The sequence below is a fragment of the Stenella coeruleoalba genome, assembly GCF_951394435.1.
Source record: "Stenella coeruleoalba genome assembly, chromosome: 20".
Taxonomy (NCBI): Eukaryota; Metazoa; Chordata; class Mammalia; order Artiodactyla; family Delphinidae; genus Stenella; species Stenella coeruleoalba.
Window position 1 is genome coordinate 30921233 of NC_137166.1, and position 16138 is coordinate 30937370.

A 16138-nucleotide genomic window follows, 5' to 3' on the forward strand; every position below is an offset into this window, starting at 1 on the left:
CAAATATCAGATATGTTTCCAAAACTTACAATAATGAATGTAATATGAAGTGATTAAAAATGTTTTACAGGTAGTGTTTAGGGCCAGTAGTTTTCTTTTTCTTAGTACTTTATATTTTAGTCTTAAAGAAATGGTACCTCAAGGCTGCCTCCTCATTTCCGTTTAAATAAATCATCCTCATTTTCATAATGAGGTCCTTTCTTGGTGCAGAGCTGGGGGCATGCAGGTAGGCAGGTGTTTTAAATATACTTTAGTTGCTTCTGTCCTTCATTTGTCAAGTATTTGTTGCATACCTACTACATCCAGGCATTGGACTGGATGCTGCAGAGACCAGAAAGAATGAAACAGACATGGTTCCTGCCTGGTGGAGCTTACTGTATAGTATGGAGAGAGCTACTAATAAGTCATCTCCCAAATAGACAGAAAATTGCCCTGAGGAAGTGGTGTTTGAGCAGAGGTCTGTATAGGGGGAGAGAAAAGAAAGGTCCAGTCAAAGGGAACATCCAGTGCAAAGGCCCCCTCTTGTGGTGGGGCAGAGAGGGAGAGCATCACACCTCCAAGGAATTAAAAGGATGTAAGTGGTTGGAACCTGGGGCCTGTGGGGCTGGACAGGTGTTGGCCCTGCCATGCTGGGCCCTCGGTGATGGTAAGGAGTTTGGTCTTTGTCCCAAGAGCAACAGGAAACCACTGAAGTGGGGGGGGGGGGGCTCCTCAATAAAAATCAAGGCTCTGTTAGCAATGAAGAAGGGGGAAATGGTTACCAGGTACGCAAGCAACAGTACTTACAGAAACACCCCAAATGTTGCCTATCCCAAAAAGAACTATTTCCCCATCTTCCCCACCCCTGTAAACAGTATGGCTTACTGTTTCTCATCTCAGTGAGTGGCCTCACTATTCACCCAGTAGCTCAAGTCAAAATCTAGGCTCCATCCATGATACTCCCCCTTGTCTTCAACCCCTTACCCTCCATATCTAATCCATGGCCAAGTCCTGTCCATTCTACCTCTTAAATATCTGAACTCATTCACTTCTCCATCTCCACCGTCAAATTCATGCAATGGTGTCTTGCTGAGCCACCACAGTGGTTCCCCACACGCTCTTGTATTTGCACAATCTGTTCTCCACACAAAATGGCCTTTTCAAACTACAAATCCAATCATATCACTTCTCTGTCTGAAGGCCGGGGATCTGGGGTAAATCTCGCTGAGCCCTAGCCAATCATGACAGACTCATTCCACCTGCCCTTGACTGGTTTCATTGAGGGCAGAGACCCAGTGACTCATTTCTGGTAAGCATCGCTTGGGGGGAGCTTCTGGGAAAGGGTTTCTTGTTCTTCGAAAAAGACCTTTGGGAGAAAAGGATGCTTTTTATTTTGCTAGGCATTGTCACATCTGGGTGTCTCTGGAATGGCAGCAGCCATCTTGCGACCAGCCTGAAAGCAGTGCCTAAAGCCCAGAGTGCCACCGCTGGAAACTGCCCTACATGTGAGGCAAATCCCCTGGCTATGCAAGCCGATTTGAGTTGGGTTTTCTGGCATGTGCGGCTGTAAGGATTCTGATATGTGTCTGAAGCATCTGGTGCCAAATGGGCAGTTGGATACGTGCAGCTGAAGCTCAGTGGAGAGGTCCGAGCTGGAGAAATATATGTGAGTCCTTGGTGAAGCTGAGGGAAGGGATAGATTGCCAAGGAGGAGGGTAGAAGGTGAGATCAGAGAAAAGTTTAGGAGAGGATGAGACTGCCAAGTTTAGGAGGGATTGGGTCAGAGAGAGGTGCCAAGGGAGACCACCTGTGGCCAGGAGAAAGGATTTCCTGTTTATCTTCCTCTTTATATTGATTGAGACTAATATTAAGGAAGGGCATTATAACATTCCTAAGTGTATTCAAACTGGACAAAAGGAAGTGGCTCAGGAATGTTTTCGCTAGAGGAGGAAGTTGGATTTCAGAACCAACCCTTGGGATTAGGGGAGTTTGGCTGTCTGCCATTTTACAAGGAGGTCATTTTACCAGAATTTCAAAGGCAACCAAAAATTGAACAAACAACCTGATCAGGGAATACTCCTCCTCTTCTGAGTGTAAGATACTGAGTTAGGTGGAGATTGGAAGGGCATCCCAAGAGGAGGCACCATCGTAATAAAAGGCTCGGAGGGTGTAAGCCAAGGGCATCCGTCACCGAATGAGGCTGGAGAAAAACGTGGGAAATGAGATGGGAATATGGGAACGAGGTCAGCATAGGGTGTGCCTTGTAAATCAGGCTAAGTTTACATTTTATTCAGTCTGAAACGGTTCCCGTGGAAGGTTTTTGAACAGTAAGGAGTTAGATGTGGTAAAGGTGTTCCAGATCACCTTTGTTAGGTTAAAAAAAAAAACAAAACAGAGGACCAGGCGCTACGTTACCATGAGAGGTTCTCAAACTTCAGTCCGTACCAGAATTACCAGAGGAATTTGTGAAAAATGTAAATTCCTGGTACTCACCACCCCCCGGATTGGGATTCTATAGGTTGGGTCCGATACGTACACTTTTAAAAAAGCCTTCTGGCAGCGCTACTGCCAAGGGATGAGTTGGGAGTTTAGCTCCCATCCTCTGCATCCCTTCGCTCCTCCATTCTTTGACACAGAAAATGGGCGTTTCTCAATGTTACACCAGAAGTTCTTCCAGGGTCTATCAACCTGACAGCGGCCCCAGTCCCTCCCACGTCGGGCGGACCCGACGTGGCGGTCTCGGGCCCCACAGCGACGCCAGGGACTGAGGACCGAGCAGGGGCGGGCACCAGGCGGTCGGGCGGCGACCGGGCTCCTCTCTCGGACTCCTGCCCCGAGCCCGGCCCCGCCCTGCCTCGGGTTTTGAAAACCCGCAGCCATAGCCTGCCTGAATAACAGCGGTGGCCACGCACAAACCTGTGGGCGGGTCTCCATGGTGACTGGCGGACGCTGTGACCAATTATGTACCGGCGTTTGTTTCCGCCCCATCCCTCCCCCGGGGCCGATACTTCCGTGACTGACAGTTCCCTCTGGACGCTGTTACGTAAGGGGAGGGTCAAGTGCGGCCCCACCCGAACCGAGCAGATTTGATTGGCAGGACCTAGTGCTGCCGCCCCAACGCCCCCGGAAGAACGTCCTTGACGGACAGGTGTAGGAGCCACTCGGCGCCGCGAGGCTGGGCGGAAGCGTCCGGGTCCAAGGGAGGGGGGCAAGGGGCGGAGCCGGAGGCTGGGAGCCGGGCTGGGCGGGGCGGGGAGTAGGTAGGGGCTGGGCTGGCTCTGCGGCCAGAGATGCTGAGGGGCCGCGACGGCGCTCTGCAGCCGGGAGCACTGCATTAAAAACACCGAGGTGGGGTGCGCTGCCAGGCCGGTGGTAGGTACGCGAGGGATGTCGAGTCCTCAAACGCGGACCGCCAGCGTCCTCGGGGCCGGCATTTGTATACCCTACCAGGGGCCCTCGACTCCGTAGCGACGGCGGCCGCACTGGGACACGGGGGCGGGGCTGGGCACCTGTCCGCGTTCGTAGGCACCTGCTGCACCGGCCGCCGCGGGGCCCGGGGCCTGGCGCTGGGGGCTGCCCGGGAGCGGGGCCGGGCCGGCCTGAGGAGGGGAGGTGAGCCGGACCGGTTCGCCCCGTCCGGGGCCCGCACTCCTCGGCCCGCTCCCCACTCCCGGCTCTGTCCCCGCTCCCAGGTTGAGGGGGGCGTCCGAGGCTCGCAGCCCCCCACCAGAGGGTCTCGCGGGCCTGGCCGGCCTCGAGCTATCTGCGAGGTCGGGATTTGGCTCCTGCCTTGCATCATCCCGAGACAGGTTTGTCCAGATTCCCTGCGTGCGCGGAGATGGGTTTCCGCCCCGGGCGCGGGTGCCCGTCCCGGCTTTCCCCAGAGAGACGGGGCAGAGGCTGTTTTCATCTTTTCCCTGGGCCCTGCTCCGTCGCCTCTTAACATGGCATTTAAGGCTGTTCGGGGTGATGTGCCTATTTAGGAACTATGGTACATAGGAGGTAAGCACCGCCCGTCTCTTAAGTTTTGGCTCAGGACAGGTGCGGATCATTCTTATAGGGCCGAGCTACGACTTCTCAGCTGTATGATATAAAGAGACAATCATGTGTTGTTTGTACGACCAGACCAGCAGAAATTCTAAAGTTGTTTCGGAATGAGTAGGACGTGCCTTGTGTTTTCTTCCATCTATGTCACTCCTGTTGGAAAAATGCTGTACTGTGCCTGGGTAAAGTAGATAGCTATTAAAGAGTGTAGTTGCTCATGAAAAGCGTGCTACAATTTCTCGATTATGTCGTCGCTGGAAACAAAGGCAGCAGTAGACAATACCTCCTTCTTAAAGACAGGAGGAACTGGGACTAAGTTTTATTTGATTCTTAAGGGCAAAGTCATAGAATCTTTACGTGTTAGACTTGGAAGGGACCTTACAGGTGACTGATCCACCCCAGTAAATTTACATGGTGGTGAGCGCTGTATCCCAGGGGGACAGGATTCCCTGTTAAATCAGGTCTGTTCTAGATGATGGTTGGGTGCTGCACATTACTCTGGATCTGAAAACCAGTGTTGTTCTTATTTGCACCAAACAGGAACATACACACCCACACAGTTTTGATGTCCCAGCCATTTTGGCTTGTATCATAGTTACCTTTAAAGACAGATTTGCAGAGAGCTCTCAGCAATAAGTTGCTACTTACTGGATGTAAGTCATCAGGTAGGTGGGAGAACCAGAATCCTCATTACTTGGATTCAATTATTGGGTGGCATTGTATCTTGGAAAGCAAAGCAGCAGTAATGGGCACTGGTTGGGTATGGGACCCACCTGTGGATGTCATAGGCTCGGCAGAAAACAAATTTTTGCTGATTAGGGACATTTGGTACATGCTTCTCTAATGATTTGCTTCTTACAAATTTTGTAAAATGTTGCTTTAAATTTTTACCCTTTTCACCTTCAGCTTGTTGACTGGTGCAAGTAGGAATTTAGCAGAGCTCTGTTTTAAACATGACCAAGCCTGGGGGAAGTCACCAGAGCAGACAAATTACTGTTCTTACGCTCCGCTTGCTGCTTGTCCTTTGCCTCTTCCTTGGTATTTTTAGTAAATGACCCACTGACTTGGTGACTTTTGAGACATGCTTTCTTATCCACTTTGCATAATTCTGCTGTTTCCACACTTGAAGCAGTTGGAAAAGGTCGTTTTTTGTTTGTTTGTTTTGTGGATGGTCCAGACAGGACCCAGTTCTCCCTCCCCCTCTGTCTCGTATGCTCTGCCTTTGGTTGCTAGTTTTGTGGGAGAGAATCATTCTGTACTTAAGACACTCTCAAATCAGCTCCCTTGGATCTTTAATTCCCATAACCCTGAGAACTGTGATAGACCTTTTGTGTCAGTGGGTACAGTGCATTCTGAACCTGGCTTTCCCAGTAGTTAAATGCCTAGACATTATGCTAGTAGCAGCTGCTGTAGTCCATATCTTTTGCACTTCTGGCACCAGAGCTGAACTGTGTCACTGAATATTCTGAATCCTGGCCAAGGACTTGGTACACAGATTCCTGTCGGCATTTAAAGATGGGAAAGAAATTGGAGTCAGGAGAGGGAGGGGGTATAGAAGGAAACTATTTCTAAAGATTTTTCCCCCTAGGTTTTTATAACTACATGTTATATAACATTATACTGTATTTCTGCTTAGAGATACAGATTTAGTTCTTAACTATTTCAGAAGTCTTAACTGTTGGTGTTGGTCTGTTTCTCTGTTTTCCCATCTCATTTTAAGGTAAAGTGAATTCTGCGGACGGAAGAGTTTGATGACACAGACCACTGAATTTCTTTGTTTGGAGTACACGTTATGAACCCTTTCTGGAGCATGTCTACAAGCTCTGTACGCAAAGTAGGTATAGTTGATAAATTTACTGAGGAAACCCATCTGTGTCAGACCAGAGGCCAAAATAATTCATACCAAGGTTGCCTATAATGTTAACAAAATTACCTTGTTTTTCTAGTTTAGGTTTTACTTTTGGGAAACAATTATTTGGTTGATTAAAATCAGTTTCTGAGACCAAGATCACATCTCAAATAGAAATCATTCTAGTAATCAAAATTCTGTTATTTTGACTTAGGTTATATTTACACATGATGAAATTTGTGACACTTTATTGTAGTAGTCTTTTGACAAACTGCAAGATTTCATGGTTAGAGAAGTGTTGGTTGGGCAAGACCAGTCCAATATGGTCAAGTCAGACTTGAGGGCACTGGTTTAAGTTTTCTAAATAAAATACATTTTAGGGAAGCTTAAAATACACAAACAAAAAGAAAATGAATGTCACCCATAATTCCACGTGTAAGAGAACACCACTATTAATCCTTTTTCCTGTACACGATGTTGTGTACGCTTTTAAGACAGCTAACTCCACAGGCTTTGACTGCGCTTGAGCCGAGGAGATGCCTGTGAGACGGCAGTTTAGCCTCTGACTCATTTACCCCTCTGTCTTTGACTAAGAATGACAGTTTATACTGATGGTAGTCCAGATGTGGAGACGTGTCCATTAGGGACAAGATCAAAATCAGACCCATGCAAGAGAGAGAACAGCTTCATTCTTAGTTTCTAACCGAAGTGGTGGCATCAGGTAGTGACTGCTTTCAGTCCTCTATACTATTTATTTTGAGATGCTTAGCACCCGACTTTCTACAGCTAAATGCTAGGGGACCTTTCTAGTCTTGTCTAATTGTGTAGTAACCCCTTGCCCTCTTTCTGGGGCCGCCAGGAGAAACCATTTCTTTCTCCGTTTCAAGTAAATCCTGTAAATATTGGCCTTATTGTCTTTATAGGCTGCAGCTGATGCATGAATTTTCTTACGATTTAGCCTTGCTTCAGCTTTGCTCTGCTCTCTGTAATAGCCTGCCTGCTCAACAGACTTTCAGGTCATCTTGATCATGGTGCTAGAATGTCCTTGTAAAAGAGTAACTCCAGCTTTTCAGTCAAAGACTAAAGGACATCACATGTAGTCTTGTGATTTAAGAATCATCCTAACAAATGTTCTCACCGCTTCATCTTGAATAGCGATCTGATGGTGAAGAAAAGACATTAACAGGGGATGTGAAAACCAGTCCTCCACGCACTGCTCCAAAGAAACAGCTGCCTTCTATTCCCAAAAATGCTTTGCCCATAACTAAGCCTTCATCTCCTGCCCCGGCAACACAGTCAGCAAATGGCACGCATGCTTCTTACGGACCTTTCTACCTGGAATACTCCCTTCTTGCGGAATTGTAAGTTCTGAAACAAACGGGTTAACTTTTGAATGACCCTTGAAGGTGAAGAATGAAACTTATTCTGAAGGACTCAGTAAACAGCAGCCATTTAATCTTAAAGCTCAAACCCATCCCCCTCCAGTATTAGCCTTAATGTATATAGGATGGACTCTATTGCTAGCAAAATCACCTTTCTTCACCAAGGCCTAAGTGGTGTTATATAAATATCCTCTTCTAAAAGTAATGATTCTTATCGAGAGCTTGGCTAAGTAAGATTTAAGGCAAATGTGTGCTTGAATTTCCATGTCTGTTTTGGAGAGCAAGAGGGGGGGGGAAACAGATTTATTAAGCAACCAGGAACTTAATTTTGGTCTACCTTTATATGAGGTGAGGAACTCACCTCTGAAGAGGTGGTTGTAGAGGGTGGGACAGTGGGAGGGTGGCGATCTATTCTTTCTTGGGTCAAACCCAGCTGGAGGTTTGTGCTCCATTCTGGTGATCACCCTGTAAGAGGCATCTATCCTGACAGACTGAGGAGAGGGTCCCCAAAAGAGATGGTCCCAGGAGGAGATGGTCCCAGTAGGCGGAGGTCAGGAAGCCTGACCTTGGCAGTCAGCAGTTGAAGGAACGGAACCACTGACTTGGAGAAAACCTGGAAAGTACTTATTAAAGCTGTCTTCACCTGAAGGTCCGTCATTAGAAAGGGGATTTGACTTATTCTGTATGACCCCCAGGGGCAGAACTAGGCCATTATGAGGAAGTTTTAAAGATTTGGGCTCCATGTAAGTAAGAACTTGACTGGTCACAGAAGTCAAAAATTGGACTGAAGTTGCACATATCAGTAGAGTGTGAGCAGACGGGCACTTCCGCAGAGTCTAGTAGTGGTACCACAGTGCTTGGCCCATCAGAGGGGCTCAAATAGTGATTGAGTGCAGATGGCCTTTGATTTGATTATTTGTTATGTGGGCAGAACGTCTGGAGAATTAATTCTGAGTTTCAGTCATGTAAAACTTCCTTTGTACATGAAGTTTAATTTTAAAAGCATCCTCCAGCCGTCTCTCACTGTGCTAACGTTGTAATGGTCAGAGGGTCTGAGGCCCCAGTGTAAATGGCGAGTGTGATTTGGTAGCACAGGTCCCTTTCGCTTTATAATGGAAGCCTGTGTTTGAGGCGAGGCAGTGAGTTGGACAGGCTTCTATTGTGGCATTAAATCTGCTGTCTGTATTAGGACACAAAATTGCCTTTTTGGCAAACCTCACTGTAGTAGATACATCTGCCAACCATGCTGCTGTTGACAGCATGGGATAACTACTTTAAAATGATTGAAATACAAGTGTGGTAGCAAATAGGTCATAAATAAAAACAGACAGCTGAGGTCCAATAAGCTGCTTCGCAGTAACATTCAGGATTGGCAGGTTAATGTGTCTTAAGACCCTCAGTCAACATTGTTCTTTTCAAGGTCTGGTCACAGTGTTACTTGTTTAGGCTCACAGCTCAGCTAAAACAGGAACAGAGCAGAATGGCTGTCAGGTGACCAGGTCCCAGAAGAGCCAGTGCAGCCTCTGTCTTCCCTTGTTTCAGCACCCACCGTTTCCCACGCCACGGCCCACAGAGTTCAAGTGTCTGAGTTGGGGGTAAATTCAGGAGCAGAGTACAGTGTGAGCGCCTCAGGCTGCCTGCCTTCTACCAGGAACACTGCCGCACCGACTGGTGTTCAAACTTAAAATGACCCCCAAATGAGGGTAATTCCATGGAATTTTAATGTCTTAATTACCTAAAGTTGTATTTTAAAAAGGCTTTTAAATGTGTGTGGGTAAGATGTGTTGTTCATGGTCACAAAAGCAATAATCGTACAGATACTCGCACTGACCTAAAATTTGATGTCCAGAATTACCTACAGGTTGGTTTCCAAGGTGGTGTTTTGGGGAAGCTGATTTCTGGGTGGAAAACTTGATTGTGTATCCCTGTTCGGCTTTAATTTCTTAATCTGGGGCCCTTATTTGGCTGTGTTTCTCTGTAAGCATGTGTTATGAAACCAGTAAACAGGCAGCAGTCAGGGCCAGGTGAGAGATTGTGATGACTCTGTCTGTATGGTTAGAGTATCAGCTGCCCTTCAAGGGACTATTCCTTCTTTCAAAAAATGAACGTGGGTGGTTTGGTCTGTATGTCGTTTCCATCTGTGCAATCTCACTGTTCTGCCGCTTCTGTTTTAGTACCTTGGTTGTGAAGCAGAAGTTACCTGGTGTCTATGTGCAGCCATCTTATCGATCTGCATTAAGTAAGAAGGATTCGCTCTTTTTATAGCATATTTGGTTCCTCTGACACAAACTTAGCCTGTAACTCTTTTTATTTTTTCCTACAGTGTGGTTTGGAGTAATATTCATACGGCATGGACTTTATCAAGATGGTGTATTTAAGTTTACAGTTTACATCCCCGATAACTACCCAGATGGTGACTGTCCAGTAAGTTGGGGATACAGTCTGGCTTCTTTTCTTTCTTGGACCCTTACTGCAGGAAGAGGGTATAAGGGGCTTTAAAGATTTCTTGGTTCTTTTCCTGGCCTAATACTTTTATGATTTCAGTTTCCCGAAATGTCTTGTCTACTCAGTAGTCTTTCAGGGGGACTTTTTGCTTTGTTGCATCTTTTGCCATGCTAGCCTCTGCCTTCAGCTTTACTTGTTTCTCTGCTCAGGGTGTGCAAGTGAGGCTGGAAGCTGTAGTACAGCTCTCACTACGTGAATTGCGATTGTTATGCTGTGGTAGAGAAGGGCGACTTTTCCCCTGCTTCACTGCAAAATTTAGTCTTACAGGAAAATGGTGAAAGTAGTTAGGTGTCCCTCTTGAGGCAGCTCTTTGACTTTAAGCAACAAAACTGCCTTGTCCTGAAGCTTCTTTTACAACTTATCCGCGTGGGTTTAATATGCTCCATTGCTTCCATTAAAGGATGTGTCTCTCTTTCAATGTAGCGTTTGGTGTTTGATATTCCCGTCTTTCACCCGCTAGTTGATCCCACCTCAGGTGAACTGGATGTGAAGAGAGCATTTGCAAAATGGAGGTTAGTAAATAAAAGTTTCGTGTGGTGACATAAGCCAGCAAGAGGAAGCCTCAGTAATCCTGCCATATTTCCCTTTAGGCGGAACTATAATCATATTTGGCAAGTATTGATGTATGCAAGGAGAGTTTTCTACAAGATTGATACAGCAAGCCCCCTAAACCCAGAGGCTGCAGTACTGTATGTTACTTTGCTTTGTTATGTAAGATAAATTTGAAAAGATAGCGAAGTAGATTATGTTGGTAACCTTTTGATTTAAACTTTTAACACAGGTACGAAAAAGATATTCAGCTTTTTAAAAGTAAAGTGGTTGACAGTGTTAAGGTGTGCACTGCTCATTTGTTTGACCAACCTAAAATAGAAGACCCCTATGCAATTAGGTAAGTGGTACATTATCAAGATAAACTACACTCTGCAGTACTGTGCTGCTGTTTTCCAGGTGGCCTTAGAATGGGGATTTAAAAGGAAAGTGTATAATCTGTTAGCCTACAACCTTTCTAACTTGGTATCAGCTTGATTTCTGCTTTCAACGTGGACTGACACATTGTGCCAATAGCAAGCTATTTAATGACTTTGGTTTCCTAAGGATCCTTGTAATGTGCTCATTCAAATGTAAGGACTTTTCTTTCCAGTTGGAGCCCCTCTTAAACTCCCATACCCCAACCAACTTACAGATGTGGTGAAAGGAGGGAAGCTGAACAGTGTGAATAGTGTGAATGATGGGTTCCTTGAGCATTGTGTTAGTTTATGTTGAGGAAGGGTGTCTGCAGGAGTATTGAAAACGGAAGCGATTGAGCTCTTGGGCAGCACTGGTGTTGCTGTGCATAGTGGGAGTGGTCAAGGGCTTGGGCTCTACGGTTAGACTGAGTGACTTTTGCACTTACTGGCTTTGGTGACCCAGAGCGATTACGTAATTTTACTGTGCCTCACTTTCTTCAAGTAATAGGACTTCAGGGGTGGTTGTGAGGCTTACATGAGCTAACCCATGTAAAGTGCTAAGGGATAGTTATTGTGAGAAAATCATTTAGATAATGTCTAAAACTTACATATTGACAACTGATTAAAGATTGTTCCTTGTTAACTTTTGTTAGGGGAAGTGGGTTAAAAATGTAAAAAACAATGGATGTTAAACAAATTTAGTAAGCTATTTTTTAATATTTTTCTCTTCCCGAAGCTTTTCTCCATGGAATCCTTCTGTACATGATGAAGCCAGAGAGAAGATGCTAACTCAGAAAGTAAGTAGATTACCAGTTTGGAAATCGTTAACTCACTGTTTCCTTTCTAAAATATCTTCACTGGAGACTACTCAGTATATACAAATAACTTTTGAGGAAACAAATTTGCACAGTGCTGAAATCCCCTCATCAGTCATTTTTTAATGTCTGTTTTTCATTGTGCCTAGAAGAAGCCTGAAGAACAGCACAATAAAAGTGTTCACGTTGCTGGCCTGTCATGGGTAAAGCCTGGCTCAGTACAACCTTTCAGTAAAGAAGAGAAAACGGTAGCAACTTAAGAGCTGGCGAATCTGGTGCACCGTGCACTTTCCTGCTGGACTTGGGCTAGTAGAGCTGACCAATGGCAAAGGACTGCCTGCAGAGTAAAACGGTGTGCGCAGTGACTGGTGTCAGTGTTGTCCGTGTATGCTTAGGTTCTAACAGCAAGTTCTGGAAACCTCTCTTTACGTAATGCATTACTTCTGTCAGAAGTGTCTTCAGGGTGGGTATCTAGTTCAGTACTCCAAATTCTTGGGGACCTGGAGGCTTATGCATTTTTCTGAATATAATGCTAAAGGTAAGTTGCATTCATTTAAACTAATGAAGTAGGCGGAGTTCAGCACTATCTAATGATTTTTAAATCAGTGGTTTCAGGTGTACATATGTTAGGATATGGAGAGGAGATGTATAGAGAGAGCAGTTTCCATAGCTTATTAGCACTTTTAAGTGGAAGAGCATTTGAACCTCAGTCTTCAGCCTACTGTGTTACTGATATACAAACTGCTGTCACTGAGGTACATATTAGGTGAGTGAGAAGAAACCAGAACACTTGTTCATAGTTTTTTTTTAAGCAAATTACTTATTGTATTTTTATGGCAGGAGGGAGAAAAAGTGTTAAAACGGTTTCTAATGAAGTCAGATATTTAAATGATGAATGACTAATGTGTTTCGTAGAGACAATAAACCAATAAATGATTGTTCTTTGTCATTTATGCAGGACATTAAATACCCTTTTCTCAATATAACTAAACAAAGATTAATTTATAAGTGCTTTATTGAAAAATACTTATTTTCATATAAAATTACAGTAGCAGTAAGTATCTTGAGAGGTTTTATAAATATTTTTGCAGAACACTATTCTAATTGAACAGTGTAAGTAAGTTCCATATTTCTTTCAGAGCAATATGAAGTTACCTAGTAACTTTGTTTATACTGATTCAATTTACAATTGAATTTTCTCCCTAATAAGATTATTCATTCAACTTTAAAACTGCTGGAACAATAGTGATTAATAAAGGTATATATAGATAATTCAGTAGCTGTTAAATTAACATTTTCTAATTTGTATAAATGGTACTATGTACTAATAAAAACCTAAATTCTCCAATCTATTTTTTAAACTTCCAGGAACACACCCAAAGATATTTAAAATATATCACCTTAATAAAGACACACGTCTTTTGGATAACTACCTCCTAAAGGAAGAGGTCATAATTTTTCATAATCTCTTAATTCAACTTGATTTAAACTCTTTACTAGCCAGCTGATCCCTATCAACAAAAAATGAAGAATTTAAAACACATGCCCAAAACCAAAAGGTAGCTATTGGGGCTTTAACAATTTTTAAAAAGTACAAAAGCATCAAAGAAGATACTGAATTAAGTTCAGCCTAGAAGTTTTGTACTTAATGAAGTTCACATTGTAGAAAGTGCCATTGCAAATATACAGCAAAATCTGGGTTCCAAAATCATGCTTTATACAGCCCTAAAGTGCCACTTCTTATACAGGTTCACTCACACACTGCACACCAGTCAAGCACTTGTCACACTGCACCACACCTAATGGGGAGAGGGAAGAATTACACAAAGGGAATGGGAGACTGGACTCATAACCTAGGACCTTCAAATCTGGGCGCTCTACCTTGTCACCTTTTAGGAATGCAAAAATCTTACACTCCTACCAAGTGTTTTAGGACAAAAATACCTACTTTTGCTTTTCATGAGGGCCAGGTAGGAATGAACTGAAATACAGTTCCTCTGCTGGAACACGCTAACAGAGACCTCTTATACACACGTTTGAGTGCGCTCTGTTCTCTGCAATTCTTGTAGTAGCTTTGCCAAAGAGTTAAAAAAAATCCAAGTTTGGATTCTAAGCAGCCTTGATGGCAAGCACTGAAAGGTCGGGAAAAAGGCAGTTGGGATAAGTAAAAATATCCTAAGGATACTGGAAGGATTAAGGAAAAGGGCCCCATAATCCAGCATGCATTACATGATGCTGCTAAACAGAGTTTGTGAAAAGACAGTTTCAGTACAACAGACTAACCTCAGTGGGAACCTCGGTCATTAGCTACATCTTGGAGACGGCGTAATAAGGCAGAATGATTTTCTGGGCAAATTCTTTTTGCAGGTGATTCACTTCCATCTTCCAGAAGAATCCCTCTCTTTTTGGTTGGCGTTTCTCCTGTCCGTATCATACTGTTAATTTCTCTCAGTCTCTGGGGGGGCAGGGGGTTAAAAATAAATATAAAAACTTTAAAATTCTAATACACATAGTTCAGTGTTAAGTCAAAGAACCTCAAATAAGTTAAGCGGTTTATCTTGAAGAGTTTGAACATCTTTATAAAGAAACGTACTACCAAATTTTATGTCCTTCCAATTTCACTTCTCAGCTGCCTGACATTGATGACTATCTGGGATAGAGGCAGAGTATTTCTATTTTTTAACAAGCTCCAGAGGTGATTTTGATGTAAGCTTTTCCACAATGTAAGAGTTCACAAATTTATGATTTTTTTTTACAAAAGTTATAGAGCATCACATTGTTATGCCACATTTAATCAGTTTCATACATTTCCATTTTCTTTTTAAAAAAATAGCACGACTTTACACAGTATTAGGCCATTTTTTCCCCAGTCTAGTGTTACTCATTTTTTAACAGCCATGGAATTTCACAAGAGAAGCCTTAATTCCCTAAGGCATCCATTGTAGGTAATTTATTAGTATGATCTAGAATTCTAGAATGTATTGATATTAGTTACATGTCATCCTTGGGAGAACTGAGAAAAATTCAGGCCAATTATTCTCTGCATTCTCTGGTTCACATGAAGAACTCGGATTGAGAAAAACTTCGCCAGAGGGCTAGAGAGACTGGATTTATTTATAGGTGCCTTCAGCACTAAGTTTCTCCAAAGCCCCAAAAGTTAGCTATTGCATTATTTTCTGGTAGTTAAAAAAATTTTTTTTCATGTGCTGCTAATGTCATTGTCCATGTTTCCTAGTGGAAAGCATACTGAGCACATTTCATATGCATTTATTATAGGAAATTTCAAATACATACGGGAAAGTAGAAGTGTATAGTGAACCCTCACATGACCATCACCCTACTTCAACAATTTTGGCCAGTCTTATTTGATCTATACCCCTCATTCATTTCTCACCCCCCAGATTGTTTTAAACCAAATCCTAGATATTTATTTTACTTTTATTTTGAAATAATAGGCTTTTCTGAGGTTTTAAATAAAACCACCAGTTTTTCATTATCAGTATATGCACCTTCTCAAATTTCAACCGTCTTAAGAAAGCTTTCCTCTGACTGACTCTTCTACTCTTTGCCTCCCTAAGTCTGCTCTGCACTTCCTATCTCTAGTCTCCCATTTACTTGAATATTCCTTAAATTGTTAACTGTATACACTAATTGTATAAATGTTATTTGTATATAATGTGTATACATCATTATATTATGAATATACTGTGCAGTGTATAATTGTGTACCTTACTATACATAACACATTAATATACATTAATGTAGAACATACATTTATACATTGCACATTAATATGTATAAATTTACAGTACAGTCTGTATAATCTAGTACCATCATCAATACCAAAGACATTTAATAGAAATTTAAAGATAAACATTAATGTTAAAGTAAATATTCAGTTTTCCCACTTGTCCCCCAAATATCCTTTATAGCTGTGCTTTTCTATGCAGGATCCAATCAGTCATCATGCCTTGCATTTGGTTGTCATGTCTGTTTAGTCTCCTTTACTCTAGATCAGTACTCTCCCTACCATCTATCTATCATCTATCTCTTCATGATACTGGCATTTTTTGAGAGTCTAGGCAATGTGTTATATATGTGTTTTTCCTAAGCAATCTTTATAAATACAAATATCACTTAAGGACCTTTAAGATGCAGGTGCACTCCTTAACATAGCATATGATTCCTAGGGATCTAGCCTTACTGCCTCAAGAACTTTGTTTCCCTTCCCTTATCTGCTCCATCCTGGATGCCCTTCCTTCTACCCCTCAGCAATCTGCTAACTTTTCATCCATTAAGGCTTCACTCAAGCTTCCCTCCCCATTGCAGACTGAGGCAGATGCTACCACTTAAATCTGTGCTAATGTAACACTGTCCAAGTGTCCAAAATGCCCATTTCTCCCCTTAGACTGAGACACTTCCTGTCCCAGAAGGAGGCACTTAGTAAATAAATCGGTTAAGGGATCCAAATTTTCCTTCCCTAACTGAAATTCGGAATTTTAAAAGTTTTACAAATGGAATAAAAAAATAAAATTCCAGATTTATAGCAGAATATTCAAATGTACAAATAGGAAATGGGAGGAATGAAAATCCAGATCCCTTACCCTATCTCCAGCT

The 16138-nt window shown here is 43.1% G+C and overlaps 2 protein-coding genes across 9 annotated transcripts in view; one reads left to right on the plus strand and one right to left on the minus strand.

Moving 5' to 3' along the window:
• The window catches only part of AKTIP (AKT interacting protein), a 57587-nt gene extending 45133 nt beyond the window's left edge, over positions 1-12454 (plus strand). The window contains exons 1-10 of one of the 5 annotated variants that reach the window (XM_079907110.1): positions 3227-3351; positions 5744-5857; positions 7028-7233; positions 9429-9493; positions 9578-9678; positions 10183-10271; positions 10350-10448; positions 10541-10648; positions 11443-11503; positions 11674-12454. In XM_079907110.1, coding sequence (XP_079763236.1) covers positions 5816-5857; positions 7028-7233; positions 9429-9493; positions 9578-9678; positions 10183-10271; positions 10350-10448; positions 10541-10648; positions 11443-11503; positions 11674-11781 — 879 coding nt within the window. In that variant the 5' untranslated portion in view covers positions 3227-3351; positions 5744-5815 and the 3' untranslated portion in view covers positions 11782-12454. Of the gene's footprint in view, positions 1-3226; positions 3356-3493; positions 3789-5743; positions 5858-7027; positions 7234-9428; positions 9494-9577; positions 9679-10182; positions 10272-10349; positions 10449-10540; positions 10649-11442; positions 11504-11670 lie in introns of those variants that run through there. The other 4 variants (XM_079907106.1, XM_079907107.1, XM_079907108.1 and 1 more) reach the window with 4 other exon arrangements.
• A 120-nt stretch (positions 12455-12574) lies between these two features.
• The window catches only part of RBL2 (RB transcriptional corepressor like 2), a 45126-nt gene continuing 41562 nt past the window's right edge, over positions 12575-16138 (minus strand). For 2 of the 4 annotated variants that reach the window (XR_013825262.1, XM_079907099.1), the window contains exon 21: positions 13840-13976. Coding sequence is in view for 3 of the 4 variants with exons in the window: in XM_079907099.1 (XP_079763225.1) it covers positions 13970-13976 (7 nt within the window). In the remaining variant the exon portion in view is untranslated. Of the gene's footprint in view, positions 13977-16138 lie in introns of all 4 variants that reach the window. The other 2 variants (XM_079907098.1, XM_079907097.1) reach the window with 2 other exon arrangements.